At 42.9% G+C, this 25,628-nt stretch overlaps 1 protein-coding gene and 1 long non-coding RNA gene across 13 annotated transcripts in view; one reads left to right on the plus strand and one right to left on the minus strand.

The window, feature by feature from the left end:
* Positions 1–25,628, minus strand: part of NRG1 (neuregulin 1) — a 447,143-nt gene that overhangs the window by 160,576 nt on the left and 260,939 nt on the right. For 4 of the 12 annotated variants that reach the window (XM_068176236.1, XM_068176233.1, XM_068176227.1 and 1 more), the window contains exon 1: positions 12,337–12,634. The exons of 5 other annotated variants lie outside the window; for them this stretch is intronic. In XM_068176236.1, the coding sequence (XP_068032337.1) occupies positions 12,337–12,556 (220 nt within the window). In that variant the 5' untranslated portion in view covers positions 12,557–12,634. Of the gene's footprint in view, positions 1–12,336; positions 12,635–13,213; positions 13,373–25,628 lie in introns of those variants that run through there. 3 more of the 12 variants (XM_068176237.1, XM_068176235.1, XM_068176246.1) reach the window with 2 other exon arrangements.
* On the plus strand, positions 14,282–18,209 carry LOC137464341 (uncharacterized). The gene is made up of 3 exons (XR_010994196.1): positions 14,282–14,975; positions 16,005–16,332; positions 17,702–18,209. It is a non-coding gene; the product is annotated as an uncharacterized lncRNA (long non-coding RNA).

Consider the following 25,628-nt stretch of genomic DNA (forward strand, 5'->3'; position numbering starts at 1 on the left):
TCCACACCAAATAATTTCCCTTGTCAAGCAGGCCCACATGCCCATTCTTCACTTCATCCTCAAGCATATTTTGTCACATATAAAAATGACCATTCTGATCATACAAAAAGCTAGACTAGCCTAGTATCCCATCTTCAGCTGCAGCTGATTACGGGTGACAGGGAAAGAAAAAAGTAACCAGCAATCATTGGCTGCGGTGGTCTTGGATATAGTAAAGCCCTACAGGTCAGCAAGCTGCAGTGGAAGCAGGTGAGATGCTTGGGAGCCTTTTTGGTGTGATGCAGATTCAAAAGCTGCCTCTTGCTCCTCTGGTGGGTCTTGGATGTGGACAGAAACTTCAACAGGCTCCTAGACAGGACCTGGGTCTGGTGTTGTGGGGCTTTCCACTGTCATCCCGTGATGACAACCCTTGAGCAGTCTTACTGGACAGACATGTGCCCTGTTGATGGTCAGGAGAAGATGTGCAAACACTATAAGGGTAATCCTGTCTTGTACTTTTTATCTTATCTACTCCCTGGTGTAGAGCCAGCAGTCACCATGGTTTTCTGAATGGCCTCACAAACTAATTTCAGTTCTAAATACCTCAAGTAGTTCCTTATCCCTCAGCTCCAAAGGGATTTATAGCTCTTATTTGTGTCTGGAGTATTTGGCATTGATCTGAAATGAACTAAGCTTTGCCATGAAACTGATAGTGAGAAACATTATGAAACATGGCATGAAACAAAGGAGTTCTGAGGCTGCTTGGTATTTCTTGAATTTGTTAAAGGAGTTGTTAACCAACTGCAGCTTAAAAAAAAAAAAAAATCAAAGTGAAGTCATTACTTTGGACATTTCTACACCTCCCTGATGACCTGTGGTGAGATTTCTGCTTTTCCACAAAAAGCTTGTTTCCCTGCATTATCAAAAGAAGACACATTTGTTCCTCTCTATAACATTAATACAGAATTAAAAGGGTTATTTGGGAAAATACACTGCCTTCTCACAGAGGCTTTCTGTTTACTTTAAGGACAGCAGTGTTTTCCAAATTTGTGCCATCCGGCTGTTGGTATATTTCACAGGACCACTCCCCAGGGAGGTCTTTCCAGAAGCTCCATCATTTTTTATGGAACTGTCAGTTAAAAATGTCTTAAAAAAAGAAGTCTTTTCTTGACACTTCCCCAGTGGATAAATTCTGTGTTGCAATATAGCTCTAGGAGGTCTTGAAACTCAAATAAACTCCTCTCTTGCTGCATTTGTGATGGACTGGAGTGCATGTGTATGCACAAGTCCACATATATGTTTACATTGATATTGCTCTAACATGACTCCAGGAAAAAAAAAAAGAAAGAGTTGGCCTTCTCTTTGTGAAAGTTAAGTAGTTTAGAATAGAAACAGTAAAAGCTATCACCTTGCTGTTAGAGAGAGGGTAAGAGGAAAAAGATTCCAAAACAATTCCAAATGTACACGTACCTGGTTTCACACATCAGATGAGTTAACCACTAACCTCGATAGCAAACATTAGATGTTCAACTTAATTATCTTCCTCTGCCTGTTTCCTCTTGGCCAGCAGACATGATACAGTGCATTATGTCAATTTCTTCCACGAACAGTTCTTGTGGGACAGAATTCCTTTCATTATTCTCAGTTTAAATAATTTGCAGTGTAACCAAAGAATACCTAGGATGGCCTGCTTAGAGTTTAAGACACATGGTTATCTGCATAGGGTGAGAGAAGGGAAAACTTGGACCTAGGCACACAGCCCCAGCCAGTTCCATTTACCTTAGGAAAGTGCTTAAGCTTAAGTCTGCAAATACTCCCAGTGATGTTCAAGGAGTTTCAATGCATTCCTTAAAGGTCAACGTGTATGTAAGTAAGCTGGAAGATCATTTTCCTTTCAGGGCTTAGGTGTGGACACATCAGAGTGATACACACACATGGTGCCCTCAGAACTGCCTGTAATGGGTAAGAGGGATTGGATAAAACTTGTGACTGGTGATTTTGATCCAAATGCCCCGAAGAAGAAAACCTTTCATCTCAGACTTAAGGGGTAAAAAAGCCATGAGCAAATCAATGACAGGATACCATCTGTAGCAAAATCACCTGTGCAGTTGAGAGGGAACATAAGGCAGAGTAGTGGACACCATCTCTCCTACCCGTTATGTGTCCTCCTGCCATTTCATCTCATCTTCATGCTGTTTACCTCTTGTCAGTGCCATGGAGGTACCTTCAGGCAAGCTCACTGTGGCGGCAATTGCTCAGCACAACTTGTCACTGGAGACAAGTCTGACCTTGAAATCGAAAGGGAAACAGACACGAAGAACTCAAACTAAAGATCCTGGACAGAAAAAGAGCTATACAGACCTAGCAGCTTACTTCAGCAGCTACCAAAGCAGCTGCTTTAATGGCAGTTGCATACAAAGTAAACCTGAGGAAAAATCATGGAAGCCTAGAGTGAACCATGATAAGCATTTAAAAATCCAACTTGGGACTAAGCAAACCTCAGCTATTGGTGTCCTGGGAATCTGTCTTCGTACCTTCCCTCAAGAGGAAGCAATGTCACTGGCAGCACCTGTGCAATTAATTCCATACCTTCAAAACAAAATGCCTAGATGAAGCTACTTCTCTCTCAACATCTCAGAAATTATATCCCCTCCCTTGGTCTTTTCTTGTGGACTGAAGTGACATTCTCTTAACAACGAGCTCTACCTTCATCCTGCTGTTAGGTACAACTCATACTGCAGCCAAAGAATTGGTTCCCCTCATGCAATCTGCCTAGATACTGGATTGTTCCATGCCTGAATCTGGCTGGATTATTGCTATGAGCTTCTAAGTATCAGGTGAGAGCTGGAGAAGTCATGAGAGAAGATGGCAAATTTGGGGATGGAAGCAAGAACACTGGCTGCTGAGACCAGTGGGTTCTGTCATTTATGGAACTGACATGATCCTCAAGAGAGACCTTGCAGCTATAATGAGGGATGATGGTAGGATGGTCCCTACAAAGACGCTCTTCACCCAGGGGAGGTGATCTTCACTCTAACTGTGAGGACAGAGTGGGATGAGAAACATCTTCACTCATAGATGGGAAAAAACCCCAAGGCATATCAATGACAAATAACCTAGGAATGGAGCTGAGTTAGCTGGACAGTTATCTGTTTTAAATCCCTCTCTCCAAGCTTGTTTCAAAAACCTTCCTGCTCTCACTTTGTTGTTATCACTCTGAAATAGTTTTCCAATTTCTGACCTTGCTGGCACTTCATAAAGCCAGGAAAACTTGTGCTTAACATCAGTTTCAGTCTGGTTGATAATCAATTTCTTTTTTTTTTTCACAGTTCATCTTATCATCCAGCATTTACAGTTAGGATTTTGTACATTTGCTGTACCTTCTCACATGCCTTCTCATACACGCTTAAGTAAAAGTTACATTTAAATCAAAATGTACCAAGTTAAAAAAGATTGGGCTAGGACTGCTGGAATCTACAACACTAAGTCTGGCTCAGAATGTCTGCCAGACTAGAAGCCTGTAACAGGAAAAAAAACCTCACTCAGTAATTTCTGCATTCATCCCATACCTTTTGGTTGAACTATAGCCCATCTTTCAAAAATTATGCCAATCCTCATCTTAGATGCCATGAGGGAGCGAAATCCTCCACATGCCCAAGCAAGTTCTTTCACTGCAAAACTGCCTTGTCTTTTAAAAGCACTGCTTTTTAACTAACCCCACAGGTGCACTAGCAGCTGCATTAGTCCTCCAGAGCTTGACAGAGAACACACTCTTTATGGGGCAGTTTCTACTTCTGCATTTCCAGTCCACACTTTCCAAGAACAGGGTCAACTAGCAGCTACTATGTTTTCAGGTTTGTTTTTCAAAGGCTTAGCTAACTTGTCCTAATGTAACTTGAGATGATCAGGACGCTGCTCTAAAGCTGGCATGGATCATTGCAGAAAGGGCAGAAACAAGAAGGAGGCACTGGCTGCCCTGGGACACCAGTTTTTACAGGTCAGATTGTTCCCATTGCAATGGGGAAGCTCTGCATGGGAGGTTTCTCTTTCATTCTTGCAAAGGTACATACAGTCCTTGGAAGCAGCCTGCTGGAAAACTTTTCTAATGAAACCTTTTCTCTGAGGGTTTCTCAAATCCTGCCAGTGACTCTCCCTGAACCTGCAGGTCTGGCACAATGGCACAGCTGACATATTTGACGCCCTTCAACCCCGTATTCACCCTGTAGAAACAGCTCCTGCCATAGGGCTGCATAGTTTCAGTGGGACAGCAATGTGCCTGCTACCTAAAAAGACCCCTCCTCTTCCTATCTCTCCTGCAGTAGACATATCAACTATGCACAGTGTCCTCCAGGAAACTTATTTTCACAAAGGGAAAGGAATATTTTTAAAAGACAATTAAAGAAAAAAAAAAAAAGGGAAAGTTGCAGGTTTGTGATATGCATATGTTATGGCCATGTGTTAGAAACCACAGTGGCTTGAAGGGAGAGGTTAGACTGAGAGTCAGGAGACTCTGGTTTTTGTGATCAGACTGATCTGTTGTGACCTTGGACATGCGAAGTCTGTATGATCCTAGGCAATGGGAGCTGGTTCCACAGAGGGCGGTTTCAAAGACAGAGATTTCAGCTAGAGCTCAATGACTGTGATGACACAAATGCTACCAGTTTATTTGGTGCAATTCAAGAGGACATGCAAAAATATATTCACAGAATAACAGGGCCACCCATTCCAAATATAGTACAATGACTTAGAGCTGTTTTCAGTGCTGTTTTGTATACAGGTGCAATATGGCATTAATATGGCATTACAGGGGCAAAATATGGCCCCTTTTTTCTCTTTTCTAAGTCCAAAGTCCTTTGGACTTCCCCAAAGGAAAACTGAATAGACTATAACTGTAGAAGCCAACAGTCCTACTAAAACATCATACCTACATGTGCTTACACACATACACACACAAATACATGCATATTTGATTTAGAATTTAACTCTTCTGGCAGTAATGGCAGTGATAACAACCCCTATCTATCACCTCTGCAACTGGATATTACTAGGGACTCTGCTTATTCACCTTAAGTATGCATTCATGCATTCATGCTTTGGTAACAGCCTTCAAAGGGATTAACCATTAGCCACAGGACGTGGCATGTGGTTGACTCAAGGGTGGAATGAAAGCTGTTAATGCAGGAGAAAGGCATCGAGGAGAAAGGCAGCAGCGCATGGGCTCAGCCTGAGCCCATGTCTGAATGCCAAGCCCAAACTCCCTGATCTGGATTCCCCCTGCTTACAGAGGTGGAAGGACCATTAGCTCATAAAACCTGAGGAAGAGATGCACAAAGTGAATGAGTAAAGGCTCCCAATTGAAGTGTCACAAGTGGATTAACATCTCCCCCTTCCTCCCTGACCTGTGAAGCCTGTGGACTTGGATGTCAGAGCTAGGATTCAAATGGCCCATGGTGAACAAACTACATAACATGGTCAATTTCTCCCTAGATCTAATGTTCCCACAGAAAATTACACAACCAGAAACACAAAACCAGACACAAGTAGTATTCTGTGCATAAATGAAAAACTAGCAGTTACTCTTGACAGGAGGTTATGTTAAAAATCTCTATCAGTCCCTTATGAAATATCTTGGTTTACTTTCCTTTCGTTGTTTTTTTTTTCTTCATTAACAGTAATAGAGCAGATGGAAGGAGGGAATAGGACAGGAAAAAGAGGGGGGAAGGAAGGAAAAGGATGGAGAGATAACAGAGAATAAAGAAAGATGGAGAAAATAAAGGAGAGAGAAAGAAAAGTATGGAAGAAGGACAAAAAGGGATGCATAAAAGGACAGCAGGACAGATGAATGGAAAGAAGAAGGGAAGAAAGACAGGAGAGAAAGGACAAAGGAAGAGAATAAGAGGGATAGAGGAAGTGTGGTAGGAAAGGAAGAAGTGAGAGAATGAACAAAAAGAAAGCATTCCTGTGACCTCACAATGGACGACTTCATGCTCATATTGCATGAGATCAGAGCAGAGTGTTTTTCAGGACTAAAGTCTCCCTCTCTCACAGCTTCTCTACCTGTTTACCGCACATCCAATGACCTTCAACACAGCACAGCACAGCACAACACAACACCCTTAAAAAGCCGCACTCGAACCATCCTCTGAACCTGGTGAAGCGCCCACAGCGCCAAAGGACCGCGGGTCCGTCCCGCTGCGGAGATGCCGCGGGCAGCAGCGCTCCCGCCGCACCCCCTCGCGGCCGCTGCGGGCACCGGCAGCAAAACCCGCACCCCTCCTCCAGCCCCCTCTTCCCTTCCCTGCAGGTCACCAGCACCTCTTTCCCCCCTTCACTGTTAGTTCGATTGTTTTCTTTATTTTTAAAGCAGCACGTCCACAGACTCCTTCGCACGCAAGCACCGCAATCCGTCTCTTCCTCCGCCGTGCTGCCCCTGCAGCGCCGCTGCCGCCGCACCCCCGGCACCGGTACCGTGACTCTCCCGATGCAAGCCTGCCACTGTAGACTTTCTAGACCTGCAACAAGACCCCCTCCCCCGCCGAACCCAGGGCTCCGTGTACTTGAGGTAGCAACTGAGGGTTAACTCAACCACCTCAAGCACACTCGAGCAGCTCTTTGCACAACTAGAATGACTCATACAAAATACTGACACTTGGTTTGTTTTCTTGTATCATAACGGAACACGATAAACTATCAGTACTGTTAAAGGCACATTCACTCTTGTTACTTTTGGAATGTTAGCAGAACACTGATTTGGTAAGAATTCATAACATTTCCAGATCCTGACACCCTGAGACACAATTGTTCTCCACTGTTTTGCTTACAACCACCTACCTCAAAGGGCTATCAGATGCTTGTAGATAGATTGAAAGGGGGGAGGTAGGGGAAGGGAGATGCTTGGAAGAAAGTTTTCCACAGCTCTGCATTTAACTTGCCTTACTTTAAGAATAACAAATTGTCACTTAGGTGCCTAAAGTCGAATGTGTTGTCGAAGACCCTCTGTAGCTAGACTTTCACAAACTAACCACTCAAAAAGTTTTTGTGAAAACTAAGTTAGTCTGATTCAGCAGAGGAGATGAAAAATGAGCTGCCCCAAATAGTGAGTGCTGAACTATTCTGAAATATCAGCTGCACAGGATCTTTTTTTCCTTTTTTACTTATGAGTGTTGTTTCAAACTGCCTCGTTCGACCTTTTTTCCCCTCCTTTTTCAGTTACTGCCTTTCCAGAAATCTGAGACGTCCACAATTACAAATAGACAAACTTAGATGTTAGAGTTAGCTCACAAGCTTTGCCAGAGGTTAAAGTTTTAAAATCCATGCATAGCTTAGCAGGTTTTGGCATTTCTACATGAAAGATAAAAATTTTGTTCAGCCTTCCCAGCCATCAATATTTGCACAAAGTTCAGAACAGTTTCTGGATTTATTTCACAGGGGAAGGTCTTTCTATACACATGCAGTATTTACTGGACAACTGTACCAGTATGTTCTCACCATTCTGTTTGCATTCCCATGGCTGCAGTCAAGTAGTACTTCTAGAGTTAATTCAAAAAATTTGAATGGTGACTAATCTCGTTTATTCAAAAAAAAAAAAAAAAAAAAAAACCACAAAAAAAACCAACAAAAAAACCCCCAAAAAAACCCATGAATACACTCGCATGCTTTTTAAAGGATTCACTCTCAAAATTGCTCTGAAGATTGTGAGGAATGTTTGGAGAATGCAGGCATTGCACACAGGTAGAGAGGCCTTCCTCACAGAAAAATGGACAAGCATACCAGCAGCACATACATATTTTGGATTGGAAACACCAGAAGAACTTTTCACTCCTTCTATGAAATAGTTTACCTCTAGAAGTGGACTGGTTTTGTCAGAAATCACAGCTTTCATTCCATGTCCCAGACTCTTTGTCTTCAATTCATGTTGCAACAGTGATCAGTCTTCTGATATCTCTATGAATATTGAATATCAATTTAAACTTAGCCACTCTCAGATTGAGCTCTAATCCTCCCAACCAAGCTCTCACCTGTATCTTGGTCTTTAATATGATCAAAACCATTTCTTCCTCTGGCAACCAAGCCTGCTTCCAGGATACAGTCAAACGTCCTGCTCAGTCACACTCATCTCATGTGAACTTTGTGCTGTTTATTCTGTCAAGCAGTCTTCAATCTCTGCCATTTTATCTAATTCTAAATTAAACCCACTAGGAGATACTTATTTCCTATGTCAATGACCACAGTTTCTCTACTGTTAATGCAGATGTGTTCAGAACAATGCTGCTGAGATCACTTCACTAAAATGATGATTGAGACACATTTGATGGTCTTCCCTCTTTCTTCTCTGTATTTTGGCACCAGATGCTTGTGAAGCCTTGCTCTTCATAGCACTAGAGAGTGGCTGACAAAACCCTAGGCCAGAGTTCACAGCATTAGCAACTCTTCACACACATCAAGGTGTTTTCCTCCGAAAGGCATCACATCTTCTCACACTTTGTCCTCTCAAGCTCAGCAACCTCACCCTAGTCTTCTCTTCTAAGCAGAACCACCTGAAAACTCACATTCCCTAAGATGTCTGGAAATGACAAAGGGGCTGGGCTGATGTGCTGGTACCCCACCTTACTTACACAAACACAGCTTCCACAGACGGACTTTTCCAGGGCTGACACCTTTCTCTCAGTGCACTAACCCCACGTTACGCAGTCCAACACTGAAGTTGGGTAGGCAGAAGGTTGGGCTGACACCTGGGAATAAGCCCTGGACAAGGGCCTATTCCCAGCCCCTGTGCTCCTGCTCTAACGGCACCTTAAATCAGGAGCAGTGCCTGTGTGAGGGGCAGGTCTGGGCACCTTGGGTGCCCAACCTCGGCCTTCCTGCATAAGATTTCTCTGCCCAGGCTGGATGTATTTTCAGTGTGTTGGCAATGCTCTAGGAAGTCCTGCTGGCAGATTTGTGGAGCCTGTCTGCATACTAAATTGGCATGGCAGATCACTGACATAACTTGGAGAAAATCTGTAATCTTCTGTCCATTTATAATACTCTCTCTTCAGTCTTCCATGCCTTGTATTTATCATGGTCCAGAGTGCCCTGCTAAAGGAAGATATAGTCACTCTGGTCTTGACACAAGCCAGACAGCATCAGTTTATTGAAGAGCACTTGTAGCAAGGGGGAGCAAATGTTCTAAATAATTTTAGTGATAAAGAAATCATAGTAACATGGACCTCCCCAAACTTTTTAACAGATCCCAGACTTCACCTAGGCAATGGAAAACATGAAGATTTTTTTTCTGTGTTACCACTGTGCAGGTGAGCAGAGAGAGCCAAACCTCCTTCATCTCTTTTTTTCCAATAACTAACTTTCTTGTCCAATAGCAGTTCTGGAGTTTCTGGATAAATTATGACAGAATACGAAAGATTTTCCTATACCCTCTCTTCCCAATTAACAAAGCTGATTCTCAACCCATTGAGAAATTACCAATGCTTCCAGACCCAGGATTGAAGTGCATATGATATACTTTGACAGCCAAAAGCAAACTAAGCTGCAAGGAGCTTTGGTCAGAAAAAACTGCACGAAGCAAAAAGCTGAACACCTCCTAAGGATTTCTGTGCTAGTGCCAGATCCTAAAACTGAGGACTGTCTGCAAGCCACTGTTCTTTGTAAGGAAAACTGTAAGTGCATGAAAACTCTATGTAGACAAGAACATAACAGAGAAGATGATAATTCCTGACATAATTCAACTAAAGCAAGCAGGTAACTAAAAGCAAAACTGTTTCATAACCTCTCAGACTGCACATCCTAAACACACCAAATGACAACAGGTACGGCTGCAAACCTATATTAGCAAAAAGGAAAGCCGTGGTCCTGTCAAAGTCAGAAGGCCTTCTTCAGTCAGTACTGTTAATCAATATGAGTTGACTACTAATTAATTCAAGCTCTAATATGCTTGAACAGAGGGAATAAAAGCCCATGGCTTGAAATGCAAAATTGCTCTCTTGTTACTTTTTACATTAACCACTCTTTCTGTTCTTTCTCTTCTAAGTATCAGTTCTAGATCTAAATGGCCCTCAAACCAGGTAATACCCTTAAATAACAGATAAGAAAAAATCTATATGACATTGCCAGTGTGACATTATCTGATTCAGAGTCAGACTTAAAATCATAAGTTCTGCTGTATTTAATTTTCCCATTAGACAGACTACATGGATTAGCTACACATGTGAACTATCCTGCCACATACACTCATCTTGGAAGGAATGGGATTTTTATTACATAAGATAGAAGAATGTTCAGTTCTTGCCCACACAGGAAACTTTTGACTAGTAATGTCAGGTATGGATGAAGGCGGTACCCTTTCATACCTATAAAAACATATTGGTGCTTTGGAGACCTGAGGCAAGCACTTGCCAGAAAAGTGGGTTATTTCTGGTTCAAACACTGACATATTTTGGCCTACTAAAGACTTAGCCTTCTGGAGTTTTAGCAAAGCCTTAGGAGCTGGCATGATCTGAATCTTGCCCTGATGAATCTTAATCTACATTTGCTACTGTTCAGATTTTCAGGTAAAACACTCACCATGGCAGACATCATCAGACCACCAGAAGTGAGAATTAACCACACTTAGACACCTAAACTTAAGGTGCTATTTATCTGCATGGATTTTTCTGTTCTTCCAGCTCTCCTCTACAGAGGAAAAAGACCATCTTCCCAAAAATCTCTGCCTAGTTTAGAAGATGACTTGGTTGGATTACTCAAAAAATATGCCCTCGGATTCACAGTTCCTTTCACTACTCCCTCAGCACCCTGCTCCACTGCAAAAGGAAAACTGCACAACAGGAAAAGAAATCTCTCCTACACAAATGGGATGGGATGCTATAAAACTCTGAGATGCACAGTGAAAAAATCCTTGACAGATCTTTCCTATCACAAATTGTCCAACTTGTCACTGTCTTCCTGTTTTCGGTCAGCCACAAAAACAAACAAAAAGCCTTGCAAGCACTTCAAACAGCCCAGCTGTCACAGATAAGTTTGCCAGAGGTTTTAATGTTTTAATGCCAGAGGTGGTCAGTTTTAGCAGGAGATGCTTACAATGCTTGCATAGTGTAACAGCATTATAAAAATCTGGTGAAAGAGAAAAAGGTCAAAAGAAGTGTTTACCTCTGTCTTAGTATAACAAGGGAAACCTCCTGTGCTGTACCTGAAACTTGTTTACAACCACTGCTCAGCAGAAGCTGGGCGAGCTATGTCTCCAAACAACCTAGAGAAGAGGATGCAGTGGGCAATGCTAGTTTTTAAAAATTAGTAGCCCTAAGAGGTATCTGCTGCTGTGGAATCACACATATCCTCCCTGATATCATGCACTGAGCAAAATTAATGTAGGTCTATTTAGAAAGTTTAATCCTACTGGGCTGTATGTTATTTTGGCTGTTGGGACAAGAAAACAACACAAAGGGGGAAAAATACACAACCAAACAAAAAACCCAAAACCAAACCACAAGCAATTGGCTGCTTTTCCCATGCTTCTTTCAAAACAGTTTCTCACAAAACCCCAAAGAATTCAAATGCAGCTATACATTGCTGTCGCAAAAAGGTAAAGGTATCCATAGATACTGCTATGCTTTCTGATAAACTAGGTGGCATAACACATGGTCTCTAGGAAAAGCATCATGCAGGCATAAGTGTTTGTACTGCACTAGGAGTCTTGATCTTGACTGGGGCTTTGGCTGACAGAGATAAGTAACTATGGCGAGTGGGGCAGCAGGCTCAGCCGTGACTCTTCCTTTGGGTCCTGCTTCTGGACACCTACGGAGGACAAGGGTATCACTGGCATGAATTCTTGTGCTTAATACTGAGGAGGCACGAGAGGAACAACACGTGCTGCTAAGTGAGCGGAATGTCCTCGCTGATCATCCCTGAGTAAATAGCTGCAAGTTTAGACAAAATACCCCATAAAAAAGTTGGCCATCTGTTCAACTACGCTAAGTGATTTCTGGGGAAAGGAAGGGACAGAAAGCGTGTTTTGTAACAGGAGAGATAGCCTCACGCCCTCCAAAAAATGGAGGGAGGGGAGGAAAAATATGAAGAAAGCAACAGCTGACCAAGAGCCTCTCAGGATTTCGGGGCCAGCGGGAGGGAAATAGGGCAGCAGACCCAGCCGTGGTCGGACAGACGAGGGGCTCCCGGCAACGCCGCCGCCTCCGCTGCTCCGGGAGCTGTGCGAGCAGCCGCGGCGGGGAGCGGAGGTTCCGCCGAGCCGAGCCGGGCAGGCGGCAGCGGGCGCCGGGGATGTGCCCGCTGCCTGCGGATCTGCGGCCGCGGAAAGGGCGCAGAAGGTCCGCGCGGGGCAGCCCCCGCACCTGCCGACGGGCTTACCTGTGGTGGACCCGGGCGCCTCGCCCTCCTCCGGCGGAGCGGGCTTCTTGCCGGGCCCCTTGCCTTTCCTGCCCTTCCTGCCGTTACCGGCTTTTTTCTTCTCGGCCATCCCGGCTCCGGCAGGCACCGCGCTCCCCGCTGCCGCCGCCATCCCCGCGGTCACTCCCTCTGCCGCCACCGCCGCCGCTGTCGGCTCCCGGAGCGCCCGAGGTTCCAGCATCGCTCTTGCCTGCCGCTGGGACTTGCAGCCGCGAGTTCCTTGGAAGTTTTCGGAAACTCCTCTTCGGGCTTTTTTTTTTTTTTTCCCCCCTTCACCCCCCCTCCCTCCTCCTGCCCCCCGCCCCGCTTTCCTTTCTTCACTACTACTACTAATAAACTCCAGCCCGAAAACACACCCCGTCAGCGCACGCCTCACTAACGCCCGCCCCGGGGGCACCTCTCGCTTGCTCTTGGGAGGAGCCTGCACAGCCCCCAGGGCGCGGGCCGGCCCCGGCCCCAGCCCCAGCCCCAGCCCCGAGGAGGGCGCAGACACCGCGGCCCCGGCGGGGCGGGGCGGGCAGGGGCCGGGCAGGGCAGGACGGGGCGGTGTTGCAGCCTGGAGCCGCCCCGCCGGCCGGCGCTGCCCGGGGCGCGCTGCGGGCGCGCCAAGGGGGCAAGGCCGGGGCCTCCCCCGGCAGTCAGGGTGGCCCCGGCGTGGGGTCGCAGAAAGAGGCGGGTGCGGTGTTCATCAGGATACTGACATGCTGCCACTTAGGCACCTGCTTAAGCCGAGGCTTTTCGCTTAACCTGCGAGGTTACCGGCAGTGCCGCCTCCGCCCCGGCGGCGGGGGATGCTCAGGGGACAGAGAGTCTGCAAGACTACCGTGCGCTCCCGCACCCAGTGATTTTCAAGGAGGTCCTGTCCCGGGGGTCTCACTGTTCTCAGGGTAGATCCGTTTCTACATTGGTACCTTCTCATGGGGCTGGTCCCGGAACCACCAGTTCTCACAGCCAGCGGTTGGTCAGGTAAAGCCTTGCTGCAGTCCACAGACGAAACTGCACCCAATACAGCCATACCCAAGACAACTGTGAAGTAACTGATAACAGTGTAAAGGCACCAACTCCACCATCAGCTGGAAAACTTCAGGAATCTGTATATAGTTGTTCAGCTAACCTGAGCCATAGTCCCTGATGGTAGAGATAACTGTTACCTGTAGTACTTTCACTTACACATTATTGAGTGGAAAACACAATACTCAGAAGTTATAGAAAAGATCTATACAAAGTACTTGAAGTCTCACAATGGAAGGTCTTTCCTGGAAAAGTCATACAATGTGGGAAAGCCAATTGAGTCAGAATCTGAAACTAGGTTTGCTGCTTCACAGTTTGTGGTGATTCCTCCTCTTGAGGAGAGTTGTGCATATGGCTTAGACATCAAACAGTGACCATCATGCACATAAGATGCTTTAAAATTATTTTTCAGTATTCTTGGACTGAAGACATTAAAACAAATCTTCCCAAGTCAGGCCTAAAAAAGACAAAACAGTGAAATTGTTATATACTGAATTCCTCATTGTGGCTGAAAATTTTGAACTCAGTTTTTTCAGCATAATCTCCTGGAGTGAGAAGGTTTTGAAGAAGCGGTGGCTAACCAGAATTTTGGTTTTTCAGCATTTGGACTTTGAAACAAATAGAAAAAAACCCCAATGTTGGTCTAAGTCCTTGTCTGTGTGGTAAAAGAAGAACAGTAAACAACATTGACTGCAAAACATCAAGGCAAAAAAAAAACAAAAAAAAAAAAACAAAAAAACCAAACCAAAACAAAACAAAACAAAACAAAAAAAAAAAACACAAAAAAAACCCCCAAAAAACCTCACAAACTTCCTAAATGGCCTGGTGATACAACTTTAGTGAAAAATCAAGATAGGACAGGGAGTAAGGGGAGAAGACATGTATACAATTCTTGACACAAAAAGTTACAGATGCATTTGAGCCACATTTTTGGTTTCTTGACAGACAGCGTTACGATATCCTTCCTCAAGTGTGCTGAAATGAAGTTGAGGGGATAAGCCCCAGGCAGGGCAGGGAGGAAAAGTAAGCCTTACGGAAGAACAGCTGGCGGCAGTAGCTCGGTTTTTCCTTAAGGGGTCACTACCTAGCAAGGAGGGAGTCTGCAGCAAAATGTAAGGGACTCTGTTGGCTAACAAAGTGTACTTTTAAATAATCTCCATATAACCTGGTTTTCTGTACTCTGCAAAATCTAAATACTCAAACATTATCTTCAGGCTGTGTTCATCAGTATTAAACCATCATTCCAGGGAGTTATCAGCATTGAGGCACCATGAGCAAGACACAGGGTGCACCCTCACCAAAGATGCTGTTTTTGAGGGTGAGATGCTAGGGAAGGACCCCAGCAGTGCAAGAATGCATTCAAAATGACAGCCTAAAAATGAAACTCCAGACGAATTCCTGTACCTTGTCTTTCAAAAGTGGGAAATTTCTCAGAAAAACATAACAGAAATCTGTTCCAGAAATATGCCTATTATTCCGAGAAGAAAGATTGTAATTCATTTTATACAATGTGTCATAGATCCACAGCTGAAGGGTGTGATTTACTTCTGTATACACCGGTGCCAAAGAAGGTGGTATTGCTTACGCAGGTAAGTCTGCGTCTTCTCTGCTATTGCCATCTGTGAGATACTTGAGTAGAGTGAGTAGCAGCTGATCTAACACCATGTTAACACAGCCATTTTACCCCCTCAGTGGCAGAACTGTGGTAAAGAACTGGCTTGTCAGAGATTGGTCAGAAAATGCCCAGTGTACCTCAATCTTCTGAGCTAGTACAGCTCATTACAATCTACTGTAGTATTTCCAAATTTTGAAATACTTTATCTGTTCCTACAGCCAAGGGCCACTTTGGACTTCTTGAACTAGAGAGATGGGACCATTTACATAATTTCAGTGGAATGGGAACCGTAGCTCAGACAGGTTGTACAACCTCACAAAAATTGCACGGTTACTTGCAGAACAGCAGTCAAACATTCATGTACATCATTTCATAACAGGACAGGTAAAAAGGAGTGCTGCCTACTTGTCACAAATACACAGGTAGAGACTGTGTATGGAGTTTTACATCTCTTTGCTATTTCCATGTCAACTTCTTCAGTACAAAAACTAAGCTCTGCCTATTCCTAGGCTCATGTCATTGTTGGCAGTCTGGCTTTTCTGGGCCTTTGCACTATGTGAACTTGCTCACTTGCTTGTGAAGTGGATGCAAACTGCTGCTAAGTCTAAAATTTCACTCATATATACATCTCTGCAAAATGTAATAAAAGCTAGAAGAGACAGATGAGTAAACAAAAATAAACAAATCATGCTCCAGAATAACAGTTGAATATAATTTCAACAATCTGATTTTCTTTTGTTTCTAAGTTCATTTTTACAAATACACTGACTGTACAAAAGGGACCGAAGTACAAATACTTTGAAATTCCAGTGTGCTGCCAAGAGAGAAAAAAAAAAAATGGCTTAAGACTATATTTTTTTCTGTACAGAAAATGTACTCATTTAACAAAATCAGTTCCTCAATTGATAATTAAGTTCATGGTTTAATCCTGTTCTCATTCTTCCCTAAACTGAGGACTGCCATTTTATTTTTCTTCATTTTGTGCTCCTTAAAACCTCTGAAGACAAGTGGAAAACAAACTGCATGAACTTCAAAACTGCCTGTTGCCCTCCACTGGTAGCAAGAAAACAGTAAGAACCTAAACAGACTGAAATGGGAACGATGTATTGTAAACATAACTGTGAATGAAATACAGTCTTATCTTAAGTTTGACTTGAAATTTTGTCAGCAGCTAAGCACCAGGTCTTTGACATCAACTCAGCTGAGTCAGGACAACAGTACCTTTTGTTCTTCTGACATTTTGAAGATGCAAATCTTGATTACACAGAAGTATCCTAAGAGTGGTTTAAAGGTCAAAGGAACATCTTTGGCAACAGCAACAATTGTGACAGGTGATGACGTCTCATTAACGTCTCTTTTCAGGAAATGGCACATTTCAGAGTTGTTTGTATATGCATCTGTATATATGTTACTATAAAACAAGACCTGATAGCCTCCAATTTGCCAACAATTTTTACAGACTCAATTTGTGAAACTTCAGGTGACTTTCACAGCAAGAGAAATGGGTATTTTAACATCTAATGTTTCAGAACATTTTACATCATTCAGTCCCAACGATAAATATATACATGTACACACACACAGACACAGTTCTAGACCCATTAATGTGCAAGACATTGGTGCTGTTTGGAGTGGGCTGAATGTCTCTACAGCCTAGTACACTCCTGAAATACATCATTAGTTATAACCCAGGATATGGCCTCTGAAAATACCTAAGCAAAAAGGCATGGAAGGTAAAAATTTATTAACAGGAATAATTTGGCTTTCCCTGTTTGAATCCAAACTATTCCAGCACTGGCAGTGAGGACTGCTCTGAAGATTGACAGCTCTCTCACTTCACTGATGTGATTTACTGACTCATGTTCAGTCCCAACATTTTGCTCTGATGGAAGTAAATTCAAATTAATTTTTAAATTTATATTAAAGCTTCATTCAATTTGTGTGTGGATATTCTAATTCAAGACTAAAAAAAAAAAAATATGAAATTAGGTTCAGATCAATTCACTTGGTAAGGTAAAGGTGACTAATCACATTAAAAGCACCTTTCATTAAAAATGCTGAAACAGAGCTTTAATTTAGCTTAACAAATTCACATTAAATGCATAGCTGTTTTGGACCCAAACTGATTTTCTTCTCTGTGGGCAAGAGTTTAGTGGCCAAGAATGATAATCCCCATTGTCCTGGTGCAATTGTGAGGGACCAAAAGGTCTTCCAAATTAGACTGGCATACTCTGTGCATAAATCTGTGGTTAATTTGTACGCCATCACAATCAGCACCCTTATCTCTGTGGTGACACATCTCAGACTGAATGTTGGTCCCAGTCCCTTCCAAGCCTGCACTCTCATGGTCAGTGATCTCAGAGTGTGCTCTGCCCAATGGGCCTGGTAATGCTGCTTCTGTCTCTCGGCCATCATGTTGCACAGCCTTGTGCGGTTTTAACAGCATGAGTTCAGTAGAGTTCCGGCTTCTCTGATTCCCCGCAAGCCCCCTCTGCTGCAACCACAAGCTGGCCTGTCCTGCAGTAAGCTGACTGAGAGAACATGGGTGCCAGCACGCATTCCTGCCATATTGCAGGAGCAAAATTTATGCTCCTGGCAGGGTGCAATTTACCGGGGTGTTTTATTATCCCAGTGTCCCCAACAAAATCAGCGGGCTGAGGGGTCTCCAAGGCTCCACTTTGTGCTACCTTTCCTCCACAGGCTCTGTGAAGAAAACAATTTCCTTTTGGAATCAGTCAGTGCAATAAAAGCACTCTGGAGCGTGTTCTGCCCACACCATTATCCAAGGTGTTTACAGCCATCTCTATGAGATTATCTCAGTGGTATGCAATCTCCAAGATATACCACCTTCAAAACACCCCTGTGGGAGTGTGGCAAAGCTGCTGGCTTCTTTCCTTACAGAAGGGGAACAGGCCTTAAAGGATATTTAGACCAAGCAAAAAGCTCTCAGCTTTGGAGCTCCAAACTCATCATAATCTGGTCGTCACCCAGTATCTTGAGTGAGGCACATAGGCTTCACATTCACGACCTGAGGAGTGTTCAGTGTCTGATGGTGGGAATCACAACTGCCATGTTTGCTAAGCAAGAAACTAACAATGTGTTAACAATAAAACAGGATTTTTCACTGATGCTTTGGAGGCTTTCAACTCCATGTTGCAATGAGGTGCCTTCACAGCCCCAAAATGAAACAAAAACACCAGAAAAAGAGAAGATACTATTCGAAAAGGATAACAAAGGACTGCTTTCCTCTTGCATGTGCTTACAGTTCAGTGGTGGCAAATGCCCTCTCCCCAAGGAGGAAAAACTTGAGTTCAATTTCTTTATGTGCCTGAAGAGATGTGAGTGCACATCTCTCATCTCTCAGGAGACCATCAGGCTCTTAGGCAGCTTTGCCAGAAATTTTGGACTGGTAAAATACTTTGGAGAGCAGGAACTTGAACTGAAACCACTCTTTCTTTCACATAAGCTCTTAGACCACTACCATGCTTTCTTTCTTTGTCTCTGTCCCAGTACATGGTAGGACAACTTAGACTAGACTGACCAAGGATATTCTCTTGTTTAAACATACCAACAAGTCTAGCACTATAGGCCACACATGCAGATATACATTGCTTGTATGGATTTCACTGAGAGCTCAGCTAAAAGTCCTGCAGTTAAATGCAGAAATTGTTTGGATCCATTCCATCATTCATATACAAAATGAAGGATGAGACTTCTCCTATGTACACACCTACTCACACACAGGTGTTCACAGCTACTCCAGAACTGCCTTGATTCAACTGGAGTTTCAACATTTTTCCTCAGGAAAATCAGTTAGATGACCAGCTGTAAACAAAAATATATTGCTTATGGGGAGAGGGCTCTCTGTGTGGGCTTTGTTTTCCCCATAACTCTTCTTACTTGGATCACAAGCAAAAATTAAGATATAGAGTGTTAAGGAGGATGTACAGTCACTGCAGCTTTGTTTTAAGGTTTTTCATCCAGGAAGAAAATGAAGATATGTGTAATCAAAGCCTGAAACAGTGGTAAGATTCCCTGCTGTGTCTAATCTGTGTAAGAAATTTATATCAATAGCTAGCAAATCTTGAGTCTTTAACTCAGGCTTCAAAAATTTGTATGATTAATTGCAGCATCCCTGGTAAAATCCATGTTTTAGCAGGCATTATATCAGGCACAAGAGTATTTCTATAACAACTCCTTTGCTTAAAGCCAGACAAACACTTAGGTACCTTTCATGAATAGGGTTTGGGAGAAATTGTTCTTTCAGAAAGTTTTCATGCCTTTTCCTTTCTAAATAAGTAGAACTTTGGGTAAAGTGTGTCTGATATGCCATTCCTCCTATCAAAGTTTTTCAGCTGCAACCTCTACTGAGAATTTTCTATGAGCAATATGTTGTTTTCACTGAGTTGTTTCAGAAAGTTGCATTCATTTCCCATCACATCCAAGCAAAAGATAATTTTGGTAGGCTTGCCTCAAAAAGAGAAATACGGTGTGCAGGAGTATCGTTTCATGCTGTGAAATAATGATTGAAGCAAAAGGTTAAATAGGAAACTAGTCAAGTGGTAAATTAAAGCCCAGGGAAATCCAGTTATTTCAAGCCTCAAAAAATAATGTTTTGAAATAGTGTTTAACACAGTGCACTGGTGGGTAGGGTGGAGGTGGGGTTTACCTGCAGACAGGCCAGTGTGAAACTGCCTATTTGTCTGTTTTGAACCCTGCCAACCATAGCAGGCAGGGAAGATGACAGGGAGAGGAGTGGGCAGAGGGGGGAATGTACCCCAAATACATCTAGGGACTCAGTAGTTATCCTAAGAACATAGCACCTGGCTGAAATATAGGAGTTGGGGGCACAAATCCAGAAAATTGCTCTCTACATGCCTAGTTCTTGTAATCTCCTTTTGGAGCCTACTCCTGGCCAGTATTAGAAAATGGATATTAAGCTGAATGAGACTTTAGTTTGACCTGATACGACCAGTTCACTATTCTTTAACTTTGCATTCATTTAAACAAGTGTCTAAGGCTTTAGGTCACTATGAGCCTTAATATTTTTGAAAGGAAGTGGTGACTTCAGTGATCTGTGAGTGCTGGTTTAGAGTTCATAGGAACTTTTTGCTTTTTCCAAGATTTAATACTTTCCAGTTCTTCCACAAATCCAGAGACATGATGTGAAGTCCTGTTGCCTTAGCCTTCTGTCACAGTTATGGTGACTGGACCCTCACTGTCACCGTCTCGTAGTTCCTAATTTTGCAGCATCAGAAATTACAAAGCTGTACACCTAATAAAAGTTTGCCAAGGTGGAGTTAAAGCTGCATATTAAAAAGTTGGTGGTTTGGGTCCTTCATAATTGCTTTTTGTTTGGTTTTGTTGTTGTTTGTTTGTTGTTTGGTTATGGTTTTCTTTGGGCTTTTTGTTTGTTTTTTAATGACTTTGCAAAATCACAAATGAAGGTAATATAGGTTGAATAATGGTGGTGGGAAAATTGAATTCAGCATAAAATATCAGACAAAAGGCTAAATATAGCTTTGTTTGGCAAAAAATGTGGTAAGGAACGTGGTGAATCTAATGTGAAAATTGAAGAAAAATCCAGAGGTCAGACCTCTTGGGACTGAAAATTAGTATGGCTCCTTTTAAGTCCATGGAAATAGTGATTTTCATGACTGAAAATGTGTCCCTAATACATCATGGCTATTTCTAGTTGATCCCCAGTTAAAAATATATAGATAACAAATAGTTTTCTGTTGGCTGACTAATTCCTCCCTTTCCAAAGGAATCGGAATATGGAGTCAGGTGGGAGAGTCTCAGCAGTGTAAGTGTTCTGATGTAATCAGACTGGTGTGATTTCCTCTGTGGATAAAACTTCTGTGAAGTATTCTTTAGGCAGAACTCCTTCCAGATTCTCAGATCATACACGCGCACACACACACACACAAAAAAACCCAAACAAACCAAAAAACAAAAACAAAAACAAAAAAAAAAACCACCCAAAAAAACCCACTCAAAAGGTGCTATGGGGCCACACAGATCCCAGTAAACACAGTACTTCAGCGTGCTTGAAGACCTAAATACCTGTATATTTAGGGTTCTTTTGGATAATTGAAAAATTCCTACATTCTGAACTGCGAAGTTTCAGTGCTTAAAACCACAAATAACTGGAATCTGGGTACTTCCTTTTGGGGCAAAGTTTTTTAAAAACCTTCACTAATCCTACCCCTATGAAAACAATACAGAACATAGTTGTCAGGGAATAAAATGTGTGGTGCCTCTTGTCACTAAATTCTTTCAAGTAGTTTTAATTGACTCATAAAACATTCAAAGCTGAGCCAAGACAGGAATCCTATTACCCTAAATGTACTGGTTCTATACAGCTTGCTAGTAAAGCACTGAAAGTTGTGGGAGCACCTCACAGAACAGAGAAAGGAAGTATTTTAATGGCAATTCCTCCTGCAAGTTTACTCATGAGTTACAATTGACAATGAATGTGCTATTCCACAAGTTCAGACCTTTGCCTGTTCATGATTAACCCACAGAATGACTGCAAATATGTTGGTAATAGGGGACCATATGAAAGTGGTATTTGTTATCTTGATTGCTATGTGGGCTCATTATGCAAACCCATTTAATCCTGTAGTTTGCTCCTGAGCTATTCAACACAGCTGCCACAGAGAATTTGGTAATCTAGAGTCACCACCTCAGCTATGGGACTAGTAACCAAGTTCTCATAATTTATATCTGGGTATGGGAAGGTAACATTTATAACCAAAACCAAGGTCTGAACCTAATCAGGGGGCAGAAAACAGCCACTGTTTCCACTCCATACTGACCTCTATTCTCTGTCAAGGGGTATTAAATGTTCTGTTTTCTGTTAGGTTTCATTCTGCAGGTAAATGGTGATCAGCCTCTTATTGGCATTCATTAAGTTTGCCACTTTAGTTGTGTGGTATTTCCAGAGAAAAAGACTCTATAGCAAAAGCAAAGAGAATACAATTGACCACAGCCTGATTATTTGATAAGAATCTGACAGTGAAAGCTTTTGCTTTGAAATATTCTGGGTTGCTACAGTAACTGATGTGTTCCCACTGAGTGGTTGTAAGACAGCACTAGTGATAGCAACATATTGAGCAAAGAAAACTAAGAGAAGATATTTTGGTCAAGTTTCTTCACAAGGGATCAGTTGCCCAAGGACACTGACCAAAACAACCAACTCCAAAGTACCCTGAGAGACTAAGCAAGTAAATCATCCCAGAAAATTACCCCTGGGGAATGCACACTTCCAATACAGTACATTAAGAATCACCAAAACAATACCTACAATTTTTGTCTCTCAGGGAAGAAGTTCTCTTCTTACACAGGGTAAAGAAATTAAAGACAATTGACTTGCAAGCACTAAACTCAGCTGTACAGCTCTCAGTGTTGCAGGATCATGGTAAGCAACAAAACAAATTGGAGGCATTCTACTCTCAGCCCATACTGCAGGAAATTGGAAAAGAAAATATTGTGAGTTCAATTGTTTGGGGGCTTGATGGAAAGTTAAGTATTTATCTGAATTGCCTAAGAAACCTCCAAAACAATTTCTCAGTAGGCTGACTTTTGAGGGACAAGAGGGAAGGAGAGAAAAAATAAACAGCAACCCAAAAATTATTGTAAATATCAAGTGATTACAGCATGGCTTTTTCATGCCATTCCAGAAACATGAACAAAAACCAGAACATGAGACAAAGGCAGGCAATAAAAAAGAAAGTTGTCAGGAAAGGAATAAAAGCACTTCTGCATTCTGTGCAAGAGTCCTGAAAATAGAGTCTGTCTAGTGCCACAGCACTCCCTTTCCCTGGCTGCAGGTTGAGCAGCACTCAGCATGCCACACTGCCTTGCAGGCTACCCCATGCATTCCTTTCAACTTCTGGAGGCAGAACTGGAGTCCTCTAACATTATTGGCAGAAAAAAAATCAGGTTTAGCCTGTGTTTTTCAAACACCTTCTGAAAAACCTTATTACAGCCTCACTGTACAGACAGTTACCATTTAACAAAGTGCAAAGTAATGGATAAAGAAATCTCTTGTGTGCGTGGGTTGAATTGCAGTCTGCAATGGCAGATGGGCCAGCAGGTGCATGACATGTCTACAGCAACAGGATGCAAAAGATATTAAAGAATCTGATGAAGTGTCTGATGGGCAGGGACACCTCAAGAAAATAAGTCACATTGATGCAGATCCCAGTGTTCTGGCAAAAATGAGTAAGTAATGAGAGAATTATCCTGAGTAAAGTGCTGAGAGAGAGAGAGGATAAGCTGCACTAGTTTGGAGGGAATAATTAACTATCAAGAGTTGCTGTAATAAAATCAAAATAGTTAAGGTTCAGCAAAGCAATCAAACGCAAATGCTGTTCCCTGTGAATAACTGGAGAACGCAGGCCTAGTTTTGAAAAGTCACTTTTCTGAACTTACTGTAGTTTCTCAGGTAAGCTAATGGCTTTGGCAGGCTGTAATGTGATGAAGAGAAACTGTGCTGTGACTTGAAGCAAAAGAGCACCCTAGCATCCAGGCTGACTCCACACTCTGCAGCCCTAGTGGCCTGAGGATCTGGATGGAGTGGCTGAAGTGAGCAGGCTGAAAAAAAGATAGATGTATCAATATTCAGCAACTTTTGCTGTCTGATATGTTTGGGGAATAGTGTTTAATCTCCTGTGATTCTAGTGTAGCTCTGTACAAATGCTAAATTTGCTCAAGAGGGGAGGAGCTTTCTCAATCCCTTGTGATTATTATCTTTCATTCATGTGTTTAGGAGGATATTTTCAAATCCTTTAATTATCTCCATTTTGGACTGAAGAACACAATAAAAAGCCTCTTTTGCCTCACTTTTCCTGTGTTTTTAAAAAACCTAAACATTCTTCCAGCAAAATTCCCCCTTGCATGTCCATTTCTTCCAGTTCGTCAGTACACACCTCTGGCCTTAAGACAGCTGTTTTGCTCCTCTTCATTCGGCAGAAACCCTCGGGTTTTTTTCTGTTTCAGGCAGGAAATGCTCATGACTTGGAAACTGCTGATCCATCCTCTCAGCCTCAGTCAAAGCTGCACCCATTCACCCAAAAGAAAATCCAACCCATTCTTCAGACATTGCATGTAATGTTTACAGGTTGTGGTTACATTTAAAGCAGTTTATCTTTGTTCTTAAAATCAAAAATGTGAAGAATTTACAGCAAGTTAAAACAAAAAGGTGGGATATGAGTCAGCTTCTTCAGTCATCTGTGGTTTTACATGGTCAATTAGTTACTGTTTACTCTAACATCCACAGATGCCTTCTGGTAATCAGTAAGGAAATGACGATGTTCACCTCCAAGAAATAGAAGCTCTGTGGAGAAGGACCTAGGGTCCTGGTGGACAGCAAGCTGTCCATGAGCCAGCAGTGTGTCCTGGGTCCAAGGCCAATGGGATCTTGGGGTGCATTAGGAAGAGCATTGCCTGCAGGTTAAGGGAGGTGATCCTGTGCCTCTGCTCAGCCCTGGTGAGGCACATGTAGAGTGTGTGTCCAGTTCTGGGCTCCTCAGAACAAGAGACACATGGAACTCCTTGAGTGGGTCCAGGGGAAGCAGTGAAGATGATGGGGTGAGAGGAGTACCTCACTTGTGAGGAAAGGTTGAGGGAGCTGGGCCTGTTCAGTCTTGAGAAGCGACGGCTAAGAGAGACCTTATCAATGTTTATGAGTATCTGAAGTATCTGCCTGTATGGAGCCAGGCTCATTTCAGTGGTGCCCAGCAACAGGAAAAGGGGCAGCAGGCAGAAATGGATGCACAGGAAGTTCCACCTGAACATGAGGAAGAACTCCTTTACTGTGTGGGTAAACATGAATTGGAACAAACTGATCAGAGAGGTTGTGAAGTCTCTCTTGCTGGAGATATTTCATATCTGGTGTGATCTTGTGCCGTGTGCTCCAGGGAGACTCTGCTTTAGCAGGAAGGTTGGACCAGGAGACTGTGGTCCTTTCCAGCCTGGCCCATTCTGTGATTCTGTGGTTCTATGAAAGTGAGTTGAGAGGTGCAAGGGTTGGGACTTTAAGGTCCATTCCAACCCCTTAACATTCTATGATTCTGTTAAATATTAACTGTTCTTGAAGATTGTCAGCAGGCACCATTCCCTTGATTTAACTGAAATAAGTCTCTGCTATTAGGGCATCCTTATAATGACTCCTATGGAACAGATATGGAAACTCAAACATGATACAATGGGTCAATTTTTTTTCAGGAAAGCACATGAAAACTATGGCAGAACCATAAAGATGCCAGATGTTCAAAATATTGTTTTGTCAATCTACAGAGCTGTTTTATCTGATGTCTTTACTCAGGACACAAGATGTTGTCTTTTTTTTCTTTCAGGCCGTGGTGCTGGTAAAATCAGGTGGTCCCACTCTGAGATAGTTTGACACATTCTGCTCTGGCCTTTTTGCCAGCCTGTGAAGACAGGCTACCCCACCACATGGCCTCACCCACAACACACCCCAGGCCAGAACCTTTTTGAGGAAGGCTGGCATCATCAATTTAATGGTAAAAGGTCATATCTGTTGTTCACAGAGAGAACAGTGACAGACTATTACTATAGCATTGCACAGCCATAGAAAAAGTCATTGATAGGAAGAAAA

Source organism: Anomalospiza imberbis, chromosome Z (genome assembly GCF_031753505.1).
Source record: "Anomalospiza imberbis isolate Cuckoo-Finch-1a 21T00152 chromosome Z, ASM3175350v1, whole genome shotgun sequence".
NCBI classification, from domain to species: Eukaryota; Metazoa; Chordata; class Aves; order Passeriformes; family Viduidae; genus Anomalospiza; species Anomalospiza imberbis.